Source organism: Heloderma suspectum, chromosome 5 (assembly GCF_057233095.1).
Source record: "Heloderma suspectum isolate Gila_16-S chromosome 5, 16-S_ref, whole genome shotgun sequence".
NCBI lineage: Eukaryota > Metazoa > Chordata > Lepidosauria > Squamata > Helodermatidae > Heloderma > Heloderma suspectum.
This window is the reverse complement of record NC_139462.1, coordinates 221,104,597-221,119,192: the sequence shown is the minus strand read 5'-3', so window position 1 is coordinate 221,119,192 and position 14,596 is coordinate 221,104,597. Positions and strand designations below refer to the sequence as shown.

The window sequence follows — 14,596 nt, the reverse complement described above, 5'->3', positions numbered from 1 at the left end:
TAGATGATGATGTCTGGATCCCCCATAAAATTCCATGAATGAGGGAGATGCCGCCACAAAAGCCTCGTCTAGAAGCACCCTAAAACTGGTTTAATAGTGATTCCATCTCCCCAGAAAAATGTTCTGTAAAGGGGTGGAGGTCTAAATATCTCTAATGGAAAATTCCTGGCATTCTTACCAAACTACAATTCCCAAGTATCTTTGGGGGAAGCCTTGACTGGTATAAATGTGATACAAGGTTGAAGTGTCAGTTTTCCCATACTAAAAATTAGTCACTCATCTTCACTGACATTCCACTGTCAGGGACAAATCTAGATTTCTGCTCAGAGGGCTTCTCCACACAGAGCTTTTATCCTGCCATTGAGATTTGTTACTCATGGAGGTTTGCAGGTCCTTTATATGACGTCGTCATCCTCCAGGGCCTTCCCCGCTCTTTGTAACCATCATCATGGGTTTTTTTCATGACAAGGAAAGTCTAGTATTTTCTCTCTCCTGCTATATCATGCCATATAAGCCTCATGAAAATGTGCAATTCCACTATACTGCAGTGCCATGTAGTGGCTGTATAATGAAGCATATAGAACTTTCGGAGAAAGAAAATCCCCAAAAAGCAGCCCATGCCAGCCCGTGTAAAGGAGCCAATGCTAATCCTGCAAAGAATCCGGAAGTAGAAGCCCCAGTAAGGGTGTGGGATTTTACCCTCATGTAAAGCTCTAAATCATCCTTACCAAATTCTGCAATCTAACAATCCAAATGATGTGTTTCCAACAATTGATTCAAAGCCTGCTCATGAGGTTGCTTGTTTAACAAGATCATTCTATAGAGACATTCAGCATTTTTTGCTGAGTCTTAGGGGCCAAATTAGTCTCGGGCAGGTAGTTCTATTGCTGACTTCCTTAAACACAAACTGAAGCAAAACAAGAACAACGAGGGCTGTAGGAACAACCCTGTACTTCAAATCCAGTTCTTCTTCTTGATCCTACATTAGGCAGGAAGAGAAATTAAGGCTCTAAAGTGAAGAATGAGAGATACACCTTTCTCGATAGTTTTCAGAGGTCATTTGTAGAATCCCCATCTTTTTATAGCCTTCCTGCATCAACACCCATTATCTTCCTTTCGGCTGAGGAGGCACAAGGGTAAAGCACTGGAAGGTTGTATTTTATTTTCTGCAAATACTGTATTGTGCAGAAGGGATTACTGCCAAAATAATACCTATAGCACAGTACTGCTGGCCAAAAAGAAGAGATCCAGCTGGGGCTGCAGCAGGCAAGGGACAGGCACTCTTAGCCGCCGACTGTGTGTCTATATTACAAAATTTTGAATGTGTTTTTCTTTCCCTTTGAGTGTATGCAGATATGTAACAAGAGCCACAGCAATGGCAGGGAACACAGTACAGATAAGAAACATCCCACTTGACTTCATTTTGGGTCACAGCGGTCAGGGTGTTTCGTTAGGCCTCCTTGCCCCATCCCTATTTTTAGGCTCTGCAATAAAATTAACACTTTGTTAAACCACCCAAGCACTTCCTTCCTCACTGCCTGACATCTGAGAGGCCTACGAACAGGCCGCTCTTCCAGGGATCCAGGGAACTACTGTAAAATACTGACATACCCACCCAACATTTCACACGTTGCTGTTTTTGTTGTTACTATTTATTTATTTAAAATATTTCTTGGCCACCCAGAAGCCCTCTCAAGGTGGCGTACAACAATAAAACACATAAAACCAACGCACCATTAAAAGTAACAAAAACAAACACAATAAAAACAGCAATAAAATAACAATAACAATTATTATTATTATTACCTTGCTCTACTGCTCATAGGATACTGAAGAGCAACATACAAAAAAGAAAGAGAAATACAATGCAGTCACATTTTAGTCATTTATTAAAAATGTTTTTAACCCATATTCTCGCTAAAAGTGCCCAAGGCAACATCAATACAAAATACAAATTAAGACAAGATGATCCCCATTCTGGCTGAGGATGCCTGGAGTTGTAGTCCAACACATCTGGAGGGCACCAGGTTGGGCACCACCAGGTTGGAGAAACCTGATCTAGCCACTTGGAGTAGCTAGAGAGCACAGCAGCTGAGCAATTTAAAATGGTGTTGGAGATGCTCTTGTGGACCAGCCATCTTTTGCCCCATACAACATGGGAGACAGTATGCTATCACCCCGTGGGATGATGGCCCTGTGTCAACCTACATGGCTGCACGTAGGAAACCTATGCTTTCTAGCTGCTCGAAGCAGCTTGATCCTGTAAAAAAAGAACGAAAGAAAGCAAATGTAAAGATAGACTTCAGACCACCTTATAGAATTTGGTAGGACTGTGGATTCTGGAGTGGACTATGTTCCAATCTGCACATTAATTGGGAAGCTGGAGATCAGGGGCTGGATCAGCCTCTGCCTTCCACAAGAGAAAGGGAGCTTCTGCTCATGTAAGGTCCCTCCACCCAGTTTTGGGAGATCCTACCCCACAACACCTCACTCCATTCAGCAGGGTCTTCTGACTCTTTGTATAGCATTTTCAAGGGGCTAAAGGAGCTGCCGTGGGAAGTGCACTTCCACCAGTGCAGCTGATCCAGACTAAATCTGGATCCAACCCAATGTGAGTTTGCTCTGGGATGCAAACCACCAGCCCAGTTCCTCAAGAATCCCTATGCGACTCTACCATCTCTCATGCTCACTTGCTTAACAACCTGAGATGAAATCTCATGGATGAAAATAGAGACACAGACTTGTGTTCTTGTAATAACCCTGTTTTTACACTATGGGCTTCTCTACACAAGCGATTTATTGCAAGCTCATGATTATCCACGCATGGAAGTTTGCGGGACCTTTACATGAAGAGCATTGGTTATACTTTACATGAACCTCCGGGACGTCTTCCAGGTGTCCCGCTTTTTAAAAGATCAGAAATAAGCTGAAATAAAAAATTATTGTGACATATTGGCATTGTGTGATGCCAGTGTAGTGCTATAATTCCGCCAGTAGATGGCGCTGTTTCATTGAACATATAGAGCATTGCTGAGAAAGGATGTTTTCAATACCTCATCATGTGCTTTCTGTCTAAAGGAGCCTGTTGTAATCCTGCAAAGAAAACGGAAGCAGAAAGCTCTGGTAAAGTTGTGGGATTTTAGCCTGGTGTAGAAGTGCTCTATGGATCACAGCCTGAGCCCCTGCCCTCCTCCACTAATGCTGAGAAGTCTCTTCTCTGCCTGCTGATCATTTACTCAAACACATTCAGCAATATTTGCTTTCTGGATAGGCAGCTGTTGTTGCAAGATGGGAGTTGCAGCACTGGCCTTGTGTGTTTATGTGTGTGAACTGATATACAAGGGCACAAGAGTAAAGTCAGGTAGCATCCAACCCTCGCTACCAGTAAGCCATGAATGGGACTGAAAGCTGAAGAACGACCACTTTTGCATCTGACGCTAATGAAGTTTTTAAAAGAGCATCCCTAAAAATTATCCCTGAAATGTAGACAAAGTTGGGATAATTATTTGCTAGGGGCAGCAGAAAATAGGAGCTGCCCTGGCAAAACAGCATAGTTGGAACATTATGCTATTCACTGCATAGCTGAAGAGAAACTGAGACTCAGAAAACAAAGTATGTAAGAGGTTGTTTTCAATCAATTTTGCTAGGCTTCAACTTACAGCAAAAGATAGCAAGTAGCAAAGAACACGAGGTATGCATTTTAAATGAAGTTTCAGGATTGACATCCTATCACCGGTTCTCCTTAGGCAAGGCATTTTCTCCGCCTCAACCCAACACCTTCCCCTTGGTTAGGAAATACCAGTGGCCTTCACTGTAAGGTTGGTGTAAGGCAGCTTTCCCCAACCTGGTGCCCTCCAGCTATGTTGGACTGCAACTCCCATCAGCCCCAGCCAGCATGGCCATTGGCTACATTTTTAAAAAGCAGTTATCCATCCAATCAATATTTTTATTTGTTTGTTTGCTTGTTTGTTTGTTTGTTTGTTTTAAAAATGGATCTGCCGCTTTTGCAACACGTTTTCAAAGTGGCTTAGAACAACGGGGGGGGGGGCCTACAACATAAAATAAAATGTGAAAAGAAGATAAAAACAAACAGCGGGTCAGAAACATCCCTGTAAGGCGAGAGGAAGGAACCCTTTTCTCTTTCGGCCACCCCGCACCTCGCTTCTCTCCCTCCCTCTTTCTCCATGCCCAGCAGGTTGCCAGGAAGGATTGTTCTTGCTTGCAGAAGGCTTTCGGATTACGGTGACCATGTGTCTCTTCTTTTACAGAGGACAGTCCTATTGGAAGGGCTACCAGAGGACTGTCCTCTGTTTTGAAGGCGTCCTCTATTTAAAAGGCTGTCCAGTCCATGTTTGGTTTAAAGATAAAGAACCAACAGAAGGGAGAGGAGTCTTGCTCGTCAACAGCACCTGGACAGCAGACTGACTAAGGCACACATGTCACCAGGTCACAGACTTCCACACAATGGCGAGATGTACTTTACTTCTATTTATATTATAATAATCATGTCTAAATTTGCAGCTATACTTATACGTTAAGAACATAAGAAGAGCCCTACTGGATCAGACCAAGGGTCCATCTCGTCCAGCATTCTGTTCACACAGTGGCCAACCAGCTGCCCATAGGAAACCCACAAGCAGGACACGAGCAGCACCCTCCCACCCATGTTCCCCAGCAACCGATGTACTTAGGCATACTGACTCTGATACTGGAGGTAGAATATAGCCATCAGGACTAGTAGCAATTCACTGCCTTCTCCTCCAGCATATGCTAATCTGTGCCATCTTTCTGAGTGATGCATTTCCTCTTTTTTGGCTATTCATCATACCTGATCACCCTAAATTAAGCTGAAGGCTGCATGAAATTAGGCATAGGGCCACATGCAGCCCCAGTGCCAAATGTTGCCAACTCATGCTGTAAGGGGAAGCTCCCAAAGAGCAGGCCAAAAAATGGAAGGGAAGGGTTCTAAAAAAGGCAAGCAAAGAGGAATGATTCCTCAAATCCACAGGGAGGTTGTTCCTCAGTTTTGAACCCAGAGCTATAAAGGAGGCACATTTTCATATTGCCTAGATAGATGGTAACTGTCGCAGGGCCTGCTTTGGTGAACCAAGACAGTGGAAATGTTGACCCAAGGAGAGATGGTCTCTAAGCTCACGTTGGGAAAGCTGCCCAGTCCATATGCCCATGATGAAAAAGGCACTTGTGTAAAACACTTTTCAAATATTTCAGAATATAAATTTCATCCAACATTTGACATATTTACTATGGGAAATACTGGTGTGACACTGATGTAGTTGTTGTTACAAAGAGACTGCCATGTCAAGTATGAACTAAGCCACCCCTCCTTGACAGGAGCGAGGTCTGGCACCAGAAGAGGTAACTTCAGCTCATACAATATACACATTATACTGAATGGCTAATTTAACTTAACCATGCAACTCCTTCACAGAATTGATTTAAATCCTTCTGGAGGTTTGATGGAACCAGCAACCCTCCTACATGACGCCTGTTATACACGACAAGTACATGCCTTGTGGGTGGGAGGAAGGAGAAATTCACACTACAGCGTAATTGCTTGATCTGCAGTTTCCCTAATGAGGCCTGGCACTGATAAGCAGCTACTTAACAAGCTGTGACAGATTTCCCAGCGTTTCGCCAGAAGTTTTGCAGATTTTTATTGTGCTGTGCCGTTTAGCAAGGCCTGGTCCTGGCGGCTTTTAATGTAACTGGAGAAGCAATGCATCTTAGTACCAAAGGAAGCTTTGCTGCTGATGCAAATGGCAGCCATGGCTGGGGGTGGAGGGGAAATCTGACCCGGACTGGGACCACAGCAGGGGCAAAGGGTTAATCCCCTCTCTCCCCCTGCCACGGTATCAATCCACTCCTCCCCCCAAAAATGCTGCTAATTCGTAAACTACAGCCAAGCACACAAGGGGCGAATATGTGCTTAACCTCACATCTAGGCCTTTAGGGATTATTTTCACTTCAGCTCCACTGATGGCCTCAAAGCAAAGCCGCAGGAATTGCATGGCGATTGGGTTGACCCTAAGAATATTAGAGATCTCACTCCAACTCTGTCCATGGCATCCTATATTTCCTATGTGTTGGGATCAGAATCTCACGAGAATATTGTGAAGCTGTGGCATTTTTATTTTTACTTTGGACACACATGCAGTGCTCTTGAAAAAGCAAGCCAGGAGGCAGCAACCTTGCTTTGATTTAGTTTAGTGCATTATGGCAGGCATTTTGAGAGTAGTGGATAGGTTGCTGCAACACCATTTCCCATAACCCTCCAAACCCAAAGGTACATGCTTAACTCTCCTACTGGACATATGCAGGAGCATTATGCAAAGTCAAATCATTATTCATCTAGCCCAGTATGAGGTCTTTAAAACAGGGATCCCCAAAAACTACTATAGCAATGCTCAAGTCCCCCTTCATGGATCACTGCCTTGTTGTGGCGAAGGGGCTTGCATAACTCAGTGAAGCCATAAGCTATGCCGTGCAGGGCCACCCAAGACGGATAGGTCATGGTAGAGAGTTCTGACAAAATGTGGTCCACTGGAGAAGGAAATGGCAACCCACTCCAGTATTCTTGCCAAGAAAACCCCATGGAAGGTATCACAAGGCTAAAAGATATGACACCGGAAGATGAGCCCCTCAGGTCGGAAGGTGTCCAATATACTACTGGGGAAGAGCAGAGGCAATTTCCAAGTAGCGCCAGAAAGAGTGACGTGGCTGGGCCAAAGCCGAAAGGACACTCAGCTGTGGATGTGTCTGGTGGTGAAAAGAAAGTCCGATGCTGTAAAGAACAATATTGTTTAGGAACCTGGCATGTCAGATCAATGAATCAAGGTAAGCTGGAGGTGGTCAAACATGAGATGGCAAGATTGAACATCGACATCTTGGGAATCAGCGAACTAAAATGGACAGGCATGGGCGAATTTAATTCAGGTGACCATCATATCTACTACTGTGGGCAAGAATCCCTTAGAAGATATGGAGTAGCACTCATAGTCAACAAAAGGGTGGGAAAAGCAGTACTGGGGTACATCCTCAAAAACGATAGAATGATCTCAGTACGAATCCAAGGCAAACCATTCAACATCACAGTAATTCAAGTCTATGCCCCAACCACTGATGCCAAAGAAGCTGAGGTTGATCGGTTCTATGAAGACCTACAACACCTTCTAGAACTAACACCACAAAAAGATGTCCTCTTCATCATAGGGGATTGGAATGCTAAAGTAGGAAGTCAAGAAATCACCCGGATAACAGGCAAGCATGGCCTTGGTGTACAAAATGAAGCAGGACAAAGGCTAATAGAGTTTTGCCAAGAGAACACGCTGATCATAGCAAACACTCTTTTCCAACAGCACAAGAGGCGACTCTATACATGGACATCACCAGATGGTCAATATCGAAATCAGATTGATTATGTCCTTCGCAGCCAAAGATGGAGAAGCTCCATACAGTCAGTAAAAACAAGACCTGGAGCTGACTGTGGCTCAGATCATGAGCTTCTTATTGCAAAATCTCAGCTTAAATTGAAGAACATAGGGAAAACCACTAAACCATTCAGGTATGACCTCAATCATATCCCTTATGAATGTACAGTGGAGGTGAGGAATAGATTTCAGGGATTAGACCTGATAGACAGAGTGCCTGAGGAACTATGGACGGAGGTCCATAACACTGTTCAGGAGGCAGCAACTCAATCCATCCCAAAGAAAAAGAAATGCAAGAAAGCCAAGTGGCTGTCTGATGAGGCTTTACAAGTAGCTGAGGAAAGAAAGGAAGCGAAAAGCAAGGGAGAAAGGGGAAGATATATCCAGCTGAATGCAGAGTTCCAGAGAATAGCAAGGAGAGACAAGAAGGCCTTCTTAAATGAACAATGCAAGGAAATCGAGGAAAACAACAGAATGGGAAAGACTAGAGATCTTTTCAAGAAAATCGGAGATCTCAAGGGAACGTTTTGTGCAAAGAAAGCATTATAAAGGACAAAGAAGGCAGGGACCTAACAGAAGCAGATGACATTAAGAAGAGGTGGCAAGAATACACAGAAGAACTATACAGGAAAGATCTTAATGTCCCTGATAGCCATGATAGTGCGGTCACTGAACTTGAGCCGCACATCCTAGAGAGTGAAGTCAAGTGGGCCTTAGGAAGCATTAGTAACAACAAAGCTAGCGGAGATTACAGTATTCCAGCTGAGCTATTTAAGATCCTAAAAGATGATGCTGTTACAGTGCTGCACTCAATATGCCAACAAATTTGGAACACTCAACAGTGGCCGCAAGACTGGAAAAGGTCAGTTCACATTCCAATTCCAAAGAAGGGCAATGCCAAAGAGTGTTCAAACTACCGCACAATTGCGCTCATTTCACATGCCAGCAAGGTGATGCTCAAAATCCTACAAGCTAGGCTTCAGCAGTATGTGAACCGAGAACTACCGGAAGTACAAGCTGGGTTTCGAAGAGGCAGAGGAACTAGAGATCAAATCGCCAACATTTGCTGGATCATGGAAAAAGCGAGAGAATTCCAGAAAAACGTCTATTTCTGCTTCATTGACTATGCTAAAGCCTTTGATTGTGTGGGTCACAACAAACTCTGGCAAATTCTGAAAGAGATGGGAGTACCAGACCACCTTACCTGTCTCCTGAGAAACCTGTACGACGGACAAGAAGCAACAGTAAGAACCCGACATGGAACAACTGATTGGTTCAAAATTGGGAAAGGAGTACGACAAGGCTGTATATTGTCACCCTGCTTATTTAACTTATATGCAAAGTACATCATGAGAAACGCCACGTTGGATGAATCACAGATTGGAATTAAGATTGCCGGGAGAATTATCAACATTCTCAGATATGTAGATGATGCCACCCTAATGGCAGAAAGCAAAGAGGATCTAAAGAACCTTTTGTTGAGGGTGAAAGCGGAGAGTGCAAAAGCTGGTTTGAAACTCAACATTAAAAAAACTAAGATCATGGCATCTGGCCTCATCACTTCCTGGCATATAGAAGGGGAAGAAATGGAAGCAGTGACAGATTTTATTTTCTTGGGCTCCAAGATCACCGCAGACGGTGACTGTAGCCATGAAATTAAAAGACGCTTGCTCCTTGGGAGGAAAGCTATGGCAAACCTAGACAGCATAGTAAGAAGAAGAGACATCACCCTGCCGACAAAGATTCGTCTAATCAAAGCTATGGTTTTTCCAGTAGCAACGTATGACTGTGAGAACTGGACTATAGGGAAGGCTGAGTGCCGAAAAATTAATGCCTTCGAACTGTGGTGCTGGAGAAGACTCTTACGAGTCCCCTGGACTGCAAGGAGGTCCAATCAGTCCATCCTAAAGGAAATCAACCCTGAGTGTTCATTGGAAGGACAGATACTGAAGCTGAAGCTCAAATATTTTGGCCATCTAATGCGAAGAGAAAACTCCCTATAAAAGACCCTGATGCTGGGAAAGATTGAAGGCAAAAGGAGAAGGGGACGGCAGAGGATGAGATGGCTAGATAGCATCACTGATGCAATGAATATGAACTTGAGCACACTCCAGGAGAGAGCGCAGGACAGGAAGGCCTGGCGTGCTATGGTCCATGGGGTCACGAAGAGTCGGACACGACTTAACGACTGAACAACAACAATAACAACGCACAGGTCACACAGACATGAAACTTCTGGCTCATTTCATTGGATATAATGAAATCAACATTCCCTCTCTAATGTTGAAGCTATGAGTGTTGTTGTTTATGTAGCCCAAACAACACTACCCAGGCACAAGAGGGAGGTATCAGCTGGTTTAGGAGAACAGCAAAGTTTGCAGAAGTACAAAACAATCTTTAGAAAAACAAGCCTAAGAGGAGGACCCCTAGAAAGAGGCCAGTGAGGACTGTGTGATCAGTGGTCACAGAATGGGGGGGGGGGGCAACAAGGGGAGGGAGAGGGGTTGAAACAAAGTAGCTGAGTGGCTGCACGCAATTCTGTGCAAAATCAGGAGTTAAAGCTCACATGGATCATATCTGTGGGTTTTAGACCCTATGGATCCCACTCCCCTACTAGATATAGGTCCACTGCAGTTTCACATCTACATGATTAGGGCTAATGTCTCTCTGAGTTAGTTTGTTTGTAAAGCTGATACACTTTCACAATTATAATTCAGTCAAATGACTTGACTCGCAAGTCACAATGTTATCCCGTGTCCAGCAGCAAGCAGAACTAATTTACTTAATATTATTTTTAGGCCAGATTTAAGGCTGGAAAGCAGGATGGAACCAAATATGTCTTTGCATACTTTAAAACAGGAGTGGGTCAGTTGTGGCCCTCCAGATGTTCTTGGACTACAACTCCCATCAGCCCTAGCCAGAAAAACAAATGGTGAGGGATGATGGGAGCTGCAGTCCACAAGTTTCCCACCTCTGCTTTAAAATCATTTGCATCTCTCTCTGAAAATCCAAGTTTTAAAGACTTACTTGGAAAGATGTGTCTTAGGGCATACACATGAATTTTACGGTAAAGACTAAAACATACCACCCAATACTGACTCATGAAGGAGCATGTGGGGGTCCAAGGAAGGACCCATGAAAACATAAAGAGGGGGAAACGGACAGATTAACGAAGACTGTTTATGGTCAATTTCTGCCTCTATGTGAAGAGGGATTAATTCCTTTCTCAGGATATCAATGATGCAAGGCAATTTCTTCTGCCTCCTCTGTAAGAAGCATTACAAAAGCTGTCAGCAACATTAAGGATAGTTTAACAAAAAAAACCCAGAGGCTTTGCCAAAAGAGTAAATGCTATTCATTACTGGCATTTGCATTTCACAGGCCAACTCCCTGGTTTTTAAATTCTTAGGTTATTATTCCGAGTGCCTGGTTTGGGGATTCTTGCTCCAGCTTGGGGTGGGGGTGGGGTGGGGGAGAGATTTTGAAATGGGACTTTTCTCCAAACTTCTTTAGACCTGTGGTTCATTGTTGAAGGTTTACCTCACTGAGTTGTGCTTCGAACAGGACAATATTCCTACACAGATAACACTTCCATGCAGCAGCAATAAGGTCAGACAGAAGCCAGACATGGCCTTATATGGCTGTGTGTAGAATCAATGTAGAATAGCCAGAACCTAAATAAAGGTACAGGTAGCCTAATGTCCTTGAAGTCATTTGACTGCATTATATATGTTTACGTTGAATAAAATTCAGTATTTTACTTCAAGGAGGTCAAATCAGTCCATCCTAAAGGAAATCAACCCTGAGTGCTCATTGGAAGGACAGATAATGAAGCTGAAGCTCCAATATTTTGGCCACCTAATGCGAAGAGAAAACTCCCTGGAAAAGACCCTGATGCTGGGAAAGACTGAAGGCAAAAGGAGAAGGGGACGGCAGAGGATGAGATGGCTAGATAGCATCACAGATGCAATGAATATGAACTTGAGCACGCTCCGGGAGAGAGCGCAGGACAGGAAGGCCTGGCGTGCTATGGTCCATGGGGTCACGAAGAGTCGGACACGACTGAACGACTGAACAACAACAACAACAACAACAACATCTTCCTTCTCTTACCTGGTACCTTCTAGATGTGTTGAAATACAATTCCCATCATTCCTAACACATCTGGAGGGCACAGGATTGGGGAAGGATGATGTACATAAATGGCATCAGCATCAGCTTAAAGATTTTATTATATTAAGTGGTATACAAATATTACAAACAAACAAACAATATATACTTAGTGCTTGTCAGTTATCACAGTGCCTTTCCACTCATTAGCCAGAACACTGGAAGGCAGGAGCACATTTACTTCGTGAGTAATTAGGCAAAATGCTGCCTGCACACTTTTCCTTTTATCTCCACGAGTAAAGTCTAAAGATTTAGCCTTGTTTTTCGTGGAAGAACCTGGAATATCGCAGAGGGTGCCAGGCCCTTACATGACTCCAGTGGCTACAGTTTTGCAGTGGTGGCGCCTCTTCCATGGAACATCTTGCTCAGGAAAATCACTTGCTCTCTTGACTTAATTTTGAAAGCTAGTCAAGACATATTTATTCACTCAAGCTTTGGCTGTTTTGAGTTTTTACAATGGGATGAGTAAGTATAGTTATCTTTTATTGTAGTTTCATTGATTTTATTCATGCTCTGTGTGCTTTTTATTGGTTAAGAGTCTCACAAGACTGTCAAATGTAAGGGACAGGGAGTTTATCAGTTCCTTCAGGGTGCCCAATGGGGCCTACGAAACCCATCCAAACACACACAATACAGAACCATAACCAGGGCTAGAAAATGAGTAGGGCAAAGAGACTGACCAATCAACGGCTGCTACTGCATACCTTACATCAGTCTCTTCTACATTCTGTTTAGGGTACAGAATTTGCCATTTACCAGCATTTGCAGCCATTGACAAGGCACGGTGGCACACTAAGGTTGGATGATGAAGCTATATTTAGAAGCTAGTCACAGATCCTAGAGCCAGCCTCATTTAAAAAAAAAAAATGGTTTGGGGGCCAAAATTATGGTGTGGTCCCTGGACATCTCCTGGGCAAGTAGCTTGGCCCTGTAATCCACTTGGCCCTCTAATCCACTTGGGGCTGGCACTCTAGTTTATAGACTAGAGCAGCACGATCTAAATTTTTAAATAACTGATATTTAGAAATAAGAATGCAAAAAGCCTAATTGATTTGCTGTATGCATTTGCAATGAAAACATGTGTGATGCTATACATGCCATTTGCACACTTCAAATGTTTTTTCAATTCTGAAGACTTGATGTAGTCTGTAAACTGGAGCTGACAACCCTAAATGGGTTGGAGGACCAAATAAATACCCTGGAAAACCCAAGATAAAATGTTTTCTTGCCATGAAGGAAACCAGTATCTGATGCAGTGTTACCAGGCTTTGATTAATTATGGCAGTTCTTTGTGAGGCTGGATGGTTAAGGTGAGCTCTTCCTTCTCATCCTTTTCTTATACCCTGCCATCTAAGGCTTTCCTAAGAACTTAAGTATTTTTTTCTAGTGGATGGGCTTCTGATCCTAGGAAATTCAGGCAGCTGTACAAACCAGCTCATGCTAATCTTCAGCATTTGTACAAAAGCTTACCATAAGCCTTCAACTGCAGGAGGTGTCAGAAGGGCAACAATCTTTGTTACCAATTAATTCTGCTTTCAGAAAAAAAGAAAGGGGGCAATTAGGCAGCCTGTGAGTCAAAATTCAGTTCTGTGCCCAATGGGAGCAGCCATCGATTTTTGCTGCAGAATGCCCGTGGGAACAATGCTACATCATGATTTCACATTTGTTCCCATAGGGAGTTCTGTCCCAAATTGCAAGGATATGTTGCCAAGCTGCTGAGGGGAGCCCCCCAGTTAAAGACGGAGGAAGAAAGGAGAAACTCTTGGTCATATTACCATTAATCATATGTTGATACAGCTCTGAAAGTCGCTGATATTTCCACCACCATCTTAGCAGGAGAAATAATGATACCACCAAAGAGGGGGGAATTCAGCCTGGTTTTATCTGGAATCTCATGGCCCACTCTATTCTCTAGAGCAGACCTCCCCAACTTGGCGTCCTCCATGTGTTGGACTGCAGCTCTCATAATTCCCAGCCAGCGTGGCCAATGGCCATGAGGTCCTTTTCACCTGGAAATGCCAGGGATTAACCTAGGACCTTCTCAATACAAAAACATGTATTCTGCCATTGAGCTACAGATCCTCCCCTTAAACAGAGTCAACAAACAATTATGTATTGATTCAGAGGCCCAGGCTAGGGAAATGAACTTTTTGGATGCAAAGTATATACTCTGTCACTGAGCATTGCCTGCAAACATCAGCAAGAACAGGTTCAGGTTTTTCCCTAGCTCTTTCGATAGCAGGATTTTTAACATTCTGCAGTCAAATGCTGTTATAGGAAAAGTCTGAGCTGGCTTAGAAGACTCTAAAATCAATTCAAACACATTTAAATTGGTGTTTTTTGTTCTCTTTGTCCCTTGGGAAAAAAGCTACTATGTCATTTTATCTTAGCCAAATAGGGTGGAAAGAATTAATTTCATTACACAGGAGAGAAAAGGATTTTGTTGGATCAAACCCAGGGACTTTTTGCTTTTAATATCTGCAGAATTTTGCAGCCCTTTCACCTTTGTAAATATTCACACACAAAGATCTCCAAATCCACCCCTATTCATGACAGTATTTATAAAAGAAAAAAAAAAGTTTTAAACTGGCAAGACCCATGTTTGAAAGCACATAACGTATCTTGCACTCTTCTGTAACTGTGAAACCCTTTTTGCTCTTTCCATTTTCAAATTTAGATTGTAAGCCCTTTGAGGGCAAGGACCTGTCTTATTTGCTGATGAGACTTTGGATCGTGCTGTATAAATATATATATCTATAAATATATAGATGAACAAATAATCAGTCATCCCCCCAATTCTAGATACTGAACCAGCTTAGTGGATCGTGGGTAAAATATTAAGGCTTATAAAGAATAAACCACTAAGAAGCTTTGATCATCAAATATATTCTGGAGAATCAACTTGACTGTCTTATCAAATACCAAGGAGACTGAGGTTTAGTTATGGACCACCTCTAGAGCACAGCCACAAATGCAGC

At 43.2% G+C, this 14,596-nt stretch overlaps 1 protein-coding gene across 1 annotated transcript in view; it reads right to left on the bottom strand.

Annotated features, from left to right (window-relative positions):
- Positions 1-1,810: 1,810 nt before the first annotated feature.
- The window catches only part of LOC146345182 (5'-AMP-activated protein kinase subunit gamma-2-like), a 122,365-nt gene continuing 109,579 nt past the window's right edge, over positions 1,811-14,596 (bottom strand). Inside the window, exons 4-5 of the mRNA XM_084859376.1 lie at positions 3,054-3,093; positions 1,811-1,829 (exon numbers count right to left, since the gene is read on the bottom strand). Of these exons, the coding sequence (XP_084715502.1) occupies positions 1,820-1,829; positions 3,054-3,093 (50 nt within the window). The 3' untranslated portion in view covers positions 1,811-1,819. The remainder of the gene's footprint in view (positions 1,830-3,053; positions 3,094-14,596) is intronic.